Source organism: Argiope bruennichi, chromosome 7, assembly GCF_947563725.1.
Source record: "Argiope bruennichi chromosome 7, qqArgBrue1.1, whole genome shotgun sequence".
In the NCBI taxonomy this organism is placed as follows: Eukaryota; Metazoa; Arthropoda; class Arachnida; order Araneae; family Araneidae; genus Argiope; species Argiope bruennichi.
Window position 1 is genome coordinate 81,219,332 of NC_079157.1, and position 13,634 is coordinate 81,232,965.

A 13,634-nucleotide genomic window follows, 5' to 3' on the forward strand; every position below is an offset into this window, starting at 1 on the left:
GAATCATAAATGCTGATGAATTATGAATTTAAAATTTCTACATATATAATTTGCCATGTCAATCATTTTTAAAACATTCTTGAGATTCTAATATCTCAAATAATAATATGTAAATAAAACTAACTAAATCAATCACTAAAGATGAAAGATTAATGAAAATGTGAATATCACGATTTTATAAAAACGGGCGATTTTGGATTATTTCATCGATTGTCTCAGAGAAACTAATCATATCCCAGGGTTTCTCAAGAGTGATTGCCTTAGGTTATAAAAATGTTGATTGTTCTTATATTGTAATATTCAAAGTTTAATAAATCGGGCAGATTTGATCGCAGAAAATACATGTATTTATTTAATTAAAATATGGGGCGTGAAGAATATTTTACAGAGTATGATTCCTTAGGACCAAACTGTCTAAAGTTTATATTCCATAATTTTTGAAGTATATTTTTAAACCGAAAAAAATATTATTGACATTATTTAAATATTTTGAATATAACTAAGAACTGAAAAAAAGATGGTATGAGTGCATAAAGGATTAATTAAACATTTTAGCTGGTATTAATACTGGCGGACCGGCTGATCGCCAAAGGCGGCTAGTAAATAAATAAAATGTTTCCTTAATTTTGCATTTTCCTGCATTTTTATAGAACTCTGTTCTCAATCAATGAAAATGCTGAAAACAGTTTTTAATCTAGTATTTGGTTATGAAACCAATGGTCATGTAAGTTTTAGACGCCGAAAAAACTATTTTAGGAAAATTAAGATACAATAAAAAAATAAAATATTTTACGAACCTACTTAGAATACTTCGCGATTTTAAGAATTTTTTTCCCTTGATCTTTGGTTTTCCGAAAAAAATGTTTCTTATAATTAGAACATTAAAATAAGGTTATCCATATATATTTTTATTTTCCTTATTACAGTATTATATTTTTAAAACATTTATTAAATTACAGTAACTCATTTTGAGATTGGTTCTCAATGCATTAGTGAGTTATAAATAAGTGAGTAATTTTTAAATTGTCTTAAAATTAATGTTACGCATTAATCTTAAAATATTTTCAAATTTTTTACAAATTGTAAATAAATTATTATAATGTATTTTAATAAAATCATAAATAGTTACCATTTCCACATCTGTCACCAACAAACTGATCTTTACAAATGCATTTAAAAGAATCTCCTTGTAGAGTACAGGTACCACCATTTTTGCAAGGATTGTTTGTGCATGAATCTGAGTAAAAACAAAGAGTAATTTCGCAACTTATTTTTAATAGTTTCATAAAATTCAAAATTTATTTCAATATTGAAAATGTTCTTTAGACCTTTCTCGCAATTTTCACCGAAATATGGCTTCGTACAGTCGCACTTGAAAGAATTACCCTCCAGTCTACACTTGCCACCATTTCCACACGGATTATTTGTGCATGGATCTGTCATTAGAGAGAGGTGCAACGTTATAATTATTTATAGACAAAAATAAAGCCTTCTTATTATTTATCAGAATAATTATTAATACATGAATCAACTAACCTTTCTCGCATTTATCGCCAAAATAGGGCTTCATGCAGTCGCACTTGAAAGAATTACCCTCCAGTCTACACTTGCCGCCATTCGCACAAGGATTATTTGTGCATGGATCTGTCATTAGAGACACGAGTATTGTAATAATTAATAATAGACAAAAATAAAGCCTTCTTATTATTTATCAGAATAATTACTTAACAAATTAATCAATTAACCATTCTCGCATTTATCCCCAAAATATGGCTTAGTACAGTCGCACTTGAAAGAGTTACCCTGTAATCTACACTTTCCTCCGTTCTCACAAGGATTTTCAGTGCATGGATCTTTGAGTTGAAAGAGGAGCATTATAATAATAATTCATAAACAAAAATAAAGCTTTCTTATTATTTATCAGAATAATTGACATGAATCAACTAACCTTTCTCGCATTTGTCTCCAAAATATGGTTTAGTGCAATCGCACTTGAAAGAATTACCCAGCAGTCTACATTTGCCGCCATTCACACAAGGATTAATTGTGCATGGATCTGTCATTAGAGAGACGAGTTTTGTAATAATTAATTATAGACAAAAATAAAGCCTTCTTATTATTTTTCAGAATAATTATTATCACATGAATCAACTGACCTTTCTCGCATTTATCTCCAAAATATGGCTTGGTGCAGTTGCACTTGAAAGAGTTACCCTCCAGTCTACACTTTCCCCCGTTCTCACAAGGATTTTCAGTGCATGGATCTTTGAGTTGAAAGAGGAGCATTATAATAATAATTCATAAACAAAAATAAAGCCTTCTTATTATTTTTCAGAATAATTATTATCACATGAATCAACTAACCTTTCTCGCATTTGTCTCCAAAATATGATTTAATGCAATTGCACTTGAAAGAATTACCCAGCAGTCTACATTTGCCGCCATTCGCACAAGGATTAATTGTGCATGGATCTGTCATTAGAGAGACGAGAATTGTAATAATTAATTATAGACAAAAATAAAGCCTTCTTATTATTTATCAGAATAATTATTATTACATGAATCAACTGACCTTTCTCGCATTTATCGCCAAAATAGGGCTTCATGCAGTCGCACTTGAAAGAATTACCCTGCAGTCTACACTTGCCGCCATTCGCACAAGGATTATTTGTGCATGGATCTGTCATTAGAGACACGAGTATTGTAATAATTAATAATAGACAAAAATAAAGCCTTCTTATTATTTATCAGAATAATTACTTAACAAATTAATCAATTAACCATTCTCGCATTTATCCCCAAAATATGGCTTAGTACAGTCGCACTTGAAAGAGTTACCCTGTAATCTACACTTTCCTCCGTTCTCACAAGGATTTTCAGTGCATGGATCTTTGAGTTGAAAGAGGAGCATTATAATAATAATTCATAAACAAAAATAAAGCTTTCTTATTATTTATCAGAATAATTGACATGAATCAACTAACCTTTCTCGCATTTGTCTCCAAAATATGGTTTAGTGCAATCGCACTTGAAAGAATTACCCAGCAGTCTACATTTGCCGCCATTCACACAAGGATTAATTGTGCATGGATCTGTCATTAGAGAGACGAGTATTGTAATAATTAATTATAGACAAAAATAAAGCCTTCTTATTATTTTTCAGAATAATTATTATCACATGAATCAACTGACCTTTCTCGCATTTATCTCCAAAATATGGCTTGGTGCAGTTGCACTTGAAAGAGTTACCCTCCAGTCTACACTTGCCGCCATTCGCACAAGGATTTTCAGTGCATGGATCTGTCAGTAGAAATAGGAGCATCATAATAATTATTTATAAACAAAAACAAGACCTTCTTATTATTTATCAGAAATGATTGTTAATATGTAAACCAACCTTTCTCGCATTTATCTCCAAAATACGGCCTGGTGCAATTACATTTGAAAGAGTTACCCTCCAGTCTACATTTGCCACCATTCACACACGGATTATTTGTGCAAGGGCCTATAAATATCATGAATTAATTCATATTATTACTTTTAAATCATAAATAAGTTGAAATCTTTAATAAATACCAAAACATAATAGGTTGCAATGGAATTTAATAAGTATTTTTTTCTACATTCTAGTAAGTGCTCAAATTTTGCCATTAAAATTTCCTAATTTGGAAGAAATTTTATTACGTATTTCTATTTAAAATATATCAATTTTTTCAGTCATTATTCATACTAAAGTTGGTATTTTTACTTTTCCCTGTAAATTAGTTTTAATGACTTAAATCATCTTTAAATTGCATAAATTAATATAAAATTTCATAAAAAAACTTTATGATTCTTTCTGAATGATAATAATCTTTTGCTTACCTTTCTCGCACAGTTTCCCAGAATAGGGAGTTTTGCACTTGCATTGGAATGACGTTCCGTTGATCTTGCAGGTTCCACCGTTCAGGCATGGATTCTCCGTGCAAAGATCTACAGAAAAACATTGAAAACATATTATGCTCGCTATTATTATATGTATACTGTAATTCATCAAGAATTGAAAAGAAATGACATTACATTAGATATAGAAAATAATTATATAATATTACCATCTTTGCAAATTGGTCCCGTGTAAGGTGGTTTGCATACGCATTTGAAAATTTTTCCAATGACTTTACATTTTCCTTCATGTAAACAAGGACTGCTGTTGCATGGATCTGTTTCAACGAGTATGTTTGGAATCAATAAATACGCATTAGAAATTTTAGCAACACTTACCAAATATTACTAGAAACTTTCGAGAATTAAAGTAAAAATAATTTGACTCTTTTTAAAAAAATGCTTGATTATTGTATATATTTTTATTTTGTTAATTTTTATTTTCTGTTAATAAGGTAATAAATATTAATTTTAAATTTCCGTAAAAAGAACTATTTCTTTCCTCTTCCATAGAAAACTGCCTACATTTCTTTTTTTGAAAGAAAAAAAGCCTAAAAGCTTTCATTTATTTTATAATAACTACATATGGAAAACTGCATTAAAATAATAAACAGGAATTATATTGAATTTTTTGGTATCATTATTTTTATAACCAAGCTTAATTTTAATAATAGAAATAAGAAAGAAAACTTACAGAGATTCATTCATATATAATAACCTTTGAATTATCTACCGATATCTGGAAATTAGATAGATAAATTGGAACTTTCATTTTTAAGTAATTGGAAGACAAATCCTTTGAGTCGAATGTAATTTTAAAAGATTTCATAATTAAGACACGCACACATGCATATATACCTTCACAGTGTTGTTCTTTTAATTTGGAACCATCGGGGCACAGGCAGTACTTTTCTTCCCTAAAACCTAAAAATCTGCCTTCCCAAGTGCAGTTAGCTCCAGTACCACAGTTACAAGCTGTAAGAAAAGTATGTTATTTTCCATTCAGTTTCTCACAAACTTCACAAATTTATCATATTATGGCACATTTATTTATAGAAATATTAAATATTTTTGCCTTTTACATACATATATCTTTTGTAAATATTTTTTCCAATTTGTGTACAATTTGTTTACTTCTTAATTTCTAAATAATTCGAGTGAAACTTCAATGGGATCTTTTTGTTTTTAAGACAAGAGAAACAGATGGTGAGGGACCACATCAAAACTGATACTTAAATGTCGGAGAGGAGCCTATAGAAAATTTATTCAAAATTACCAAATCTAAAGACATGGAAGGATATGATTTTTGTTCATGCAAAGTAAATCTTTTTCACTCCGACAGTGAAATTTTTAAATCCAGGGCTCTAAATTGGAATTACAATAATCCTTATCTTAAATATAAATTCAAATATATAATTAGGAATTTTCTGTTAATAATATTCATAATGGGTGTGTTTGCTCACTATATTGTGTTTACTGTATCATGTTTATTGTATTTTAATTAATTTTATAATTCAAATAAATATGAAAAATAATTATGAAATCATGTAACTAATTATTTTAAGAAAGCATTACTAAAGGAAATTCCCACATGGAATCAAAACACAAATTAATTAATTGAATTTTAAAACATTGTATTTTCATATAGATTAACTCTGAAGCAACAGGAATTGACTGGAAAGTAAGAAAATGGCACTTCTCAAGCAAGATTGAATTTTAAGAACGTAAAAGAAAACTGCGAGTTATATTTTTTCTTCACTTCTTCAATTCAACGCAAGCTTCAATATCACAATTCTTTTGAGTCATGATGCATGTGGCGGCGCTACTGCATGAAACGTTATTCTAAGAAGTGAATTCAAATGAACTAATCTTGACTATATAAATATTGTGGCGTCAATTTCGTATTACCTTTATTTTTTTACTCTCTTATAACAACAGCTGGTTGCTGTTATTTTATGTTTTATTATAATGTTTCTTTATTATTATTTTTTTTTGTAAACGAAGTTTATTCTTGCTATTACTACTAGTATTCAAACTACAAGCTAAGTAATGGATTAAACCACAATGCACTTTGTTAGTCCTATTTCTGAAATGACGCCGTTTTTAAAACAGACCCCGTATTCCCCCCCCCCCACACACACACACATACACATTCGTAAGAGATTACCGGAAAATCAATAATAAACGTTTTTCATTGTTCTTTTTAGCATTTTATCTGAATTTTTCTTTTTTATTGATTTGCTAATTCAGCAACAATAGTAGAATTGAAATTCAATAATATGTGTCAAAGCAAATTTATTAATATGCACTTTAATTTAATTAATCTTTAAATTTTAATTTATAATCTTTAATATTCCTTATTATTATTAATTACTTATAAAATTTAAGAACTATCTTTATGTTCATTAATATTATTCAAATTTTTTTAAAAACGTAACAAATTAATTAAAATAGTTTCAAACAAATAAAAAAAATAATCTTACCTTCGCAGACATCTAACTTTTTACCGTATTCCGGAAGACATTCACAAAGCACTTCGTCGTCAGATGTTACTCGACATTTTCCATTTTTACAATCACACACTGCAAAAAACGATTTGTTTGTTCCATAAAATTAAGAAATTGTGCTTAAAAAAATGCTCAAATATCTACACACATTCTACTTTAGATTGCGCAAGCGCTCACAATTACCAATTTGGAAGCCACGAGCCTTTACTAACTCCTCTGTATCTTTTATTATGTTCTGTTATCTGTGAACCAACATGCATGCAACACCCTACTAGACTGACGTGCATTGATCGAATGAATCTTGGATGGAGGTATTCAGATTCTACTATTTTCATGCCCTTTAATGAACTCATCACAACTTTTCGGGGATATCTGTCGGGATTATTCTCAAAGTCTTTGTCAAATAACATTATAGTTCGTCCTTGAACAAGTTGCGGCGCATCTTATCAAGAGGCACTAGTGTAGCAAACTGCACACACCAAGATAATCACAACCAAGAAAGACTCCAAATATGTGCATAAAGCAAAGAAGAAGATTGACCGATTTTTTAAAATAATTCATATTCCTCGCAATTTAGTCTTTACCTTGTGGAGTTTCATCTGCTTTTTACATGCGAAACAATTTCGAGATCAAAAGAAACTCATAGCGTTGTAAAATAATAATAATAATGTTACGTCCATTCTCAAGAATGCCACAAATGTGCATTCGTGTGACGGAAACAAAGAGGATTGTATTGCAGGTGATGATAATAACATTCAGAGCTATTTCCGAGAAACAAAGGAAGACTGCATATGCATGCAAAATTTAATTGAGGTTGTCTTTACTGTTACTGAGACCCCCCGGAGGGGCACCTCGAAATGAGGATGAGAGGCTTCCGGCATGTTGGTTGGATCTCGCCACCCTGGAGAGTGCACTAATAGGGAGAGCGGGGGATCTGACTCCTCCCATCGATGACGGGACGTACTTCCTTCGAGGAGGGTTGTATCGTGGCCGGTGATGGGCCTTAGGACTCAACCACAGTTCCAGCCAATGTTGCTGTTGCGGCGGTCCGGTCATTCAGTTTTTATGGTTTAAATCCGTGTGCCTTCGTGGCGGGTCGGAGAGTTAGATGGCTGACTTACTGAGCTACAGTAAACTCTATGTTATTTTTTGGCTGATTTTTGTTCAAAGTAAGCGAAACAAGATAATTAGCATGTAAATGCATGGTCACTTATGTATCAATTTATCTGAAATTTATTCTATATATTTGTTTTTTATTTTAAACTTCTGAAACATAAAAAATAAAATAAAATAAATCTTACCATGTTGACATATGTTTCCTACGTGATTTTCGGGACAGTTGCAGGAGAAGGAATTCCCTTTAATTGTACACCTACCACCATTACGACAAGGACTAGATGAACATGGATCTATGAATGGTTAGTTTCTTTAATACTGATGGAAAAGTCGTCTTAAAATGTATGTTTAAAAAATAAATTTTGCAATTTTATCACATTTCATTTATTTCATTAAATTATCTTCCATTTCCGAAATCGCATACACTGAGAAGCTATTAAATTTTGCACAGGCCAGTGCATGGAAGTGAAAAAAGAATTCATCGAATCAACAACTCATTATAGTAAGTACTGTCAACGATAAAATTTTATAAAAGTTCTGACTCAAAATGTGTTTGGAGATCAATTTCCTTTCTTCTAAAGAATAAATAGCAACTGAATATTGCGTCTTCGAACAAGATGCTGATTTAATTTGAGTGAAACTGACGTGTTAGACGTAAAAAACAAATTTACGCTACTAATAGAGCTAATTAAAATAAATTATTTTTTTATGTTGAATTCACTGTCATTTTGATAATTTGGTTACGCTGTTGTTTTCCATTTTTGGCAGAACAAAAATCATGACAATTTTGTGGTTCTTTTTTTCTCTCGTTTCCCCATTATGTTCTTTTTTGTAATTAAGTATGTGTAGGTAAAGAAAACTTTTAAAATTTATCCTGTTTTACATCCAAAAAGAGGCTGTAAACTACTATGTGATAAAAGTTTAAAATTCATCATGTAAGTTTTACTGTATAACGAAGTAAAATGCAATCAATTCGTAAATAATAGATTTATTTTCTTTAAGAAGATATAAATAAATTTCTCATAGAATAAAACATTACTTTTTTTTTTGTTTTATTTTTATGGCATCCAGAAATATAAGTGTTCCTTTCATTTGCTGATTTATTTCCTTTTTTGTATTTCCTTTTTTATTTTGTATTAAGGAGTGCATTATGTTTGTTTTAACATAAGGCATAAGAAATAATCGAAAACATGAACCTATAAAAATCTTTAAAAATATATAATAAATGTATGACTATTCTTACCCTTTTCACACCTATCTCCAGAGAAAGGATTCTTGCACGCACATATAAAACTGTTTCCTTTGACTGTACAGCTGCCATTATTCATGCATGGATTTGATGTACAAGGATCTGCATATAAGAAAATGATGGAAGTTATAATAAATATTTTAGTCTATCTTCCTTATAAGCAAAGAATGTGTAATACGATGCATCATGATTTAATTGTTAAGATACATTATAATATCTTATGGCACTGAAAATATAGAGCTTCATCATAGATAATTAGTGCTAATATGATAATAGAACTTGTCTTTTGTTCTAATAATTTTCTCAAAAAATTAAATGCTTGTAAAATTTCAGTTTATTGATCTCACGATCATTCATCTTTTCTATTAAAACATTCAATTTCCATTAAGAAATTTTCAGTAAAAGCTCTGATGCATTCCAGAATGAAATCTCAGTTCTTAAAATTTCTGTTCATGATCTCACATGTAATGTTGATGCTTTACAAAAGTATAAAACATCAAGTATTATGAAATGCCTTTGGATATCATGTATGCTCAAGAGACAATCGGCTCTAAAAACACTATCCATCAATACGCTTCATGAGAAATTGAGGTAATAATTGTATGCATTTCTCTGTTTTTCAAATAGGAAAACATAATCTGTAAAAACAAGAATTTATTAGAATTAATGAATAATGTGGAACGTAATAAGTAAGATGTACTGAAATGAGACAATCTGATTCACAACACCTTCAGCCATGACCATTTTCCACGTTTACTCAAAACATTTAGACTGAACATTTTAACAGGGCTCTTAAATAAGAATAAACGCTTTTTCGTCTGTGTTTTTCCTATGAATTATGAGAACAACTCATCAATCGATTTTCTGATAATTTTCTTGAGCAACAAATACATATTTAAGGGCAAAAGGTGCGAATAAAAAGCGGGACACATTGTTTTAGTGAATGCTGTGAAAAAAACTTAAAGGATCACTCGGACTTAAAAGACAATCGCAGATGAACATGCAAACGATGGCTAACTGAAAATAGAAAGCTAGTCAGCCAACCAGCTGAAATTTCTTTTTGTTTTGTTATTGTTGTTGTTGATGGAAAAGATGCATAAAAAGGAAAATGTGCTATGAAAGTTTTTCTAAGTGACTTCACACAATCTTAACAAGTGAATTAGGCCCCTCATTTGTTAAGGCCACAGACGTGCTTCTTTAGTTTTCTTAATACTAAATGTCTCTAAACGGCTTTTAACGAAATTACGGATTGGATATCATTGCGAAATTTTCTTCGTCTTTCATTAAAAGTTAATGATATAATTGCTAGTTTTTAATATGTAGAACATGTCAACACAAAAATATTTTATATATTATTATTTGTGTTGCGATTTTAGTGAGATCTAAGTGAGATTGAAGTTGTTATACTTTTTGGTATAAAAACTCATTAAAAAAGATGATTACAAAAATGCAGGAAATGGAGCTTTAATATTCATTCGAGAAGAATGAAAATATGTTTAGAGGCAATACATTTTTAAACGCAAGAAAAATTTGTGAAATCGGGCAAGTGGAAGAGGTTGAGAAACTTCCTCTTTGGTTTTAGGAATTATTCTAAATATACATTTCAGAGAATTTGATCTATTTATCTACAATACCTACAAATATAATTCAATGAATTGTTCTGTAATAAATAACCATTTCAGCAAAATCAACTTTATTTCACAGTTCTCTTGAAATTTGGATACTCCGGAAAATTTTCAGCATTCCAGATGCATAGAATATTTGAGGTGTTTTGTGCTTACCTTTTTCACATTGCTTTCCTTCATATGGAGGGGGGCAATCACACTTGAAATCCATTCCAACCACTTTACACTTCCCTTTATTCGAGCATGGATTGGACGAGCAAGGTCCTACACGAAAAAACAAATCCACAATGAATGAATAGGATTCTTCCAATCATGGCAAGCAAGTATTCAAGATGATAACGCCCTAAGTCTTCATACAGATTTAAAATTACAAATCTTATCAAAACCTTCAAGGTAAATAAACGGACGCCTTACCCATTTCGCAGTTCTGACCACTGAATGGCTGTTTACACTGACATTTGTATTTTAGCCCCTCTATCTGGCAGACGCCGCTGTTTTGACAGGGATTTGAAGAACAGGGTCCTGTAAAACAATCATTTTTATTTGCGAAAATTCAAAGTTATGCCTTTTCACATGCTACAAATACAAATCAAAATACGAAGTATTAAATCCAGTCATACCCTCTTGACATAAATTTCCTGTATAAGGCGGCTTACATACACATTCAAAACCTCGACTATTTACTTTACACGTCCCGTTGTTTTGGCAAGGATTTGACGAGCAAGGACCTGTTGTGAAAGAGAAAAAAATATCTAGCGCAGGCATTTTTTTTTTTGTCTTTCTTAGTGAGTAAGAAGCATAAAAACATATTCTATAATGCGATGATGACATTAGTATATCTTGTTTCTTTCCGCTAAACCCTTATACGTTGTATTTTCAAATATAATGTTATTTGCACAATATACAAGAGTTTTGTTTCATTTCGCTATGCTAATGAAATAACTTTTGAAGGACATTTTTATTGTTAATTCTCATTTTTTTAAGCTTACTAACAATATAGTAGTTATAATTACTATTATTAGTAAGTAGAAGATCACTGTTATGGCTTCGGAAAAGGAATTGATTTCAAATGTTTATACGTTCTTATTTTCCGACAACGTTTTTCATGAGCATTATCGAAAAATGAATAGACTGATAAGCGTTTTAGCAATGATTTTCTGTTTCAGAGAGTTTTTACTGTTTCTAATGAAGTGAAATGCAAATGGGAATCGTTTCTCCTGAGAATTTTATAAAACTCTGCTATATCTTGGAGATGCATCTGACAGTTTTCTGTAATCTAGATGATCAAGAGCTATCTATCTTCTCTGTCAGGAGCCATTCATTGATAACGTGCACCAGATGATTCAGATTAAAAACAATACTTTTTACCTATTAATTTTTGTTTTACAGTTTTAAAGCGGTTGAAAGAAAACAGTCTAATTACTTTAGTCATCTAAAGATTCTTTGATTTATATAATTGTTTAATGAATTAATTATTTTTGATATTAACAAAGAAATTTCTGTATACCGTTACATGACATCCCAGTTCACACCTTGAAAAATCACTGACCTGGCTTAAAGAGCTCTGTGAAAATTCCATGCTTTCCAGAATATGTATTAAATATTAAAACCCTCTTTGAGCTTTCTGATTTAAAATTTTGAAAAATATTTTGAAAGAAGAAAATGTTAAGTTTCTTTTTAAGAATTTCGTTCAGTTTTCAATAATTAAATTTTATTATATTTCAATAATATATCTTGAAATTCAAAAAAAATAATTGAATGATACATTTTCTATGTTTATTGAATGTATCTAAATTATAATTTTTAAAATGTTTTTGTAACAAAATACCTAAATTTATTACTCACACAGTTAAAAATTTCCTACTGTATGTAGATTTTTTTTCGAATTTTGGGATATCTTTTTTTTCAAAACAATGTATTTTCTTTTCGATAAAATAAATTTATGCAATTAATAAGGGTGATTTTCAACGTTAATTTCTAATTTCTGCGGAGGGATATTTAAAAAATTGCTTATTGCATCGATGTATTGGTTATTCACATATTATTTCCTTTTTTTTTATATAAAACAAATAATATTGAAATATTACCATTTTTATCAGAACTAATAATTGAAAATTCTTAAAATGTGTTCTTGAAATTAAAAAAAAATATTCACATATTGATGCTAACTACGTAATTTCGAACGTATCACTCGAAGCAATAGTTTGTCAGTTATAATAATTTCCAAGAACTTTTTGGGTTATTTATTTATTATTTTTCAATTTTTGTTATTTCATTCAACTTTAGAATGCAATAACAGTAATTGATAGTCTTATAAGCACGAAAAGCTATCAATTACTTTTCCAACATACGAATTACTTTAGCAATTTTAAGCTAAAAATTTAAATACATATGATCATAAAATGAATTTATTAATTCGGATCTTTCTTTATTTTATAATTGTTACTTTAAATTTCTTTCTGGAGAAACTTACTTATTTCACATTTTTTTCCTTCGTATGGTTTTGGACATTTACATTTGAAACTCTGTCCATCAACCGTACAATTTCCATTATTCTGGCAAGGATTGGACGAGCATGGGCCTGTAAAAATTTGTAAATATTTTAGTATTAAAAAAATAATAAAAAATATGACAAAATATATAAAACTATTGATGACAGCTTTCGTTTTAATTGTTTTTTTCCCTTACAATACCTGTCAAACATATTTCTTATATTGTTTCTGAATTTTGTTAAAATATTATTTCATTTTTTTATTGGTTTTATTTTGTTGAATGTTCTTTCGATTTTATAAATTAACTTCAATAATTTTCACAAAAGTAAAATTTCTTCTAATGCACGAGACTCTAAGTTACATGAAAAACTAAATAACTTACTTATTCCGAATTCTATGAATATACATAGAAAGAAAACTATGATAATATAAACTACTCAATATATATAAACTACTCAAAAATTATGATATACATAGGCACAGTATTTTAATAACATCCAACACTTCGTTTTCAGAAAATGCTTAAATTATAAGTAAAAGGTGTACAGCCTACAATGTCAATAAAAGGATTTTACACTCAGCAAATGAATAAATATACCAAAAATCTCATTTTTCTGATAAATAATAACAATGATTAGTAAACGAATAAACAATAAAAGCACAAAATTATTCAGTTTTTCTCCTTTTTATTGCTTATTTGGCCATTGAAGAAAAAATTAATACA

The 13,634-nt window shown here is 29.5% G+C and overlaps 1 protein-coding gene across 5 annotated transcripts in view; it reads right to left on the reverse strand.

Moving 5' to 3' along the window:
- The window catches only part of LOC129975615 (neurogenic locus Notch protein-like), a 60,287-nt gene that overhangs the window by 13,540 nt on the left and 33,113 nt on the right, over positions 1-13,634 (reverse strand). For 2 of the 5 annotated variants that reach the window (XM_056088689.1, XM_056088688.1), the window contains exons 15-34: positions 12,892-12,999; positions 11,039-11,146; positions 10,833-10,940; positions 10,575-10,682; positions 8,788-8,895; positions 7,730-7,837; positions 6,405-6,503; positions 4,780-4,896; positions 4,092-4,199; positions 3,865-3,972; positions 3,398-3,505; positions 3,193-3,300; positions 2,985-3,092; positions 2,573-2,680; positions 2,365-2,472; positions 2,157-2,264; positions 1,949-2,056; positions 1,537-1,644; positions 1,329-1,436; positions 1,130-1,237 (exon numbers count right to left, since the gene is read on the reverse strand). In XM_056088689.1, coding sequence (XP_055944664.1) covers positions 1,130-1,237; positions 1,329-1,436; positions 1,537-1,644; positions 1,949-2,056; positions 2,157-2,264; positions 2,365-2,472; positions 2,573-2,680; positions 2,985-3,092; positions 3,193-3,300; positions 3,398-3,505; positions 3,865-3,972; positions 4,092-4,199; positions 4,780-4,896; positions 6,405-6,503; positions 7,730-7,837; positions 8,788-8,895; positions 10,575-10,682; positions 10,833-10,940; positions 11,039-11,146; positions 12,892-12,999 — 2,160 coding nt within the window. The remainder of the gene's footprint in view (positions 1-1,129; positions 1,238-1,328; positions 1,437-1,536; positions 1,645-1,948; positions 2,057-2,156; positions 2,265-2,364; positions 2,473-2,572; positions 2,681-2,984; positions 3,093-3,192; positions 3,301-3,397; positions 3,506-3,864; positions 3,973-4,091; positions 4,200-4,779; positions 4,897-6,404; positions 6,504-7,729; positions 7,838-8,787; positions 8,896-10,574; positions 10,683-10,832; positions 10,941-11,038; positions 11,147-12,891; positions 13,000-13,634) is intronic. The other 3 variants (XM_056088690.1, XM_056088691.1, XM_056088692.1) reach the window with 3 other exon arrangements.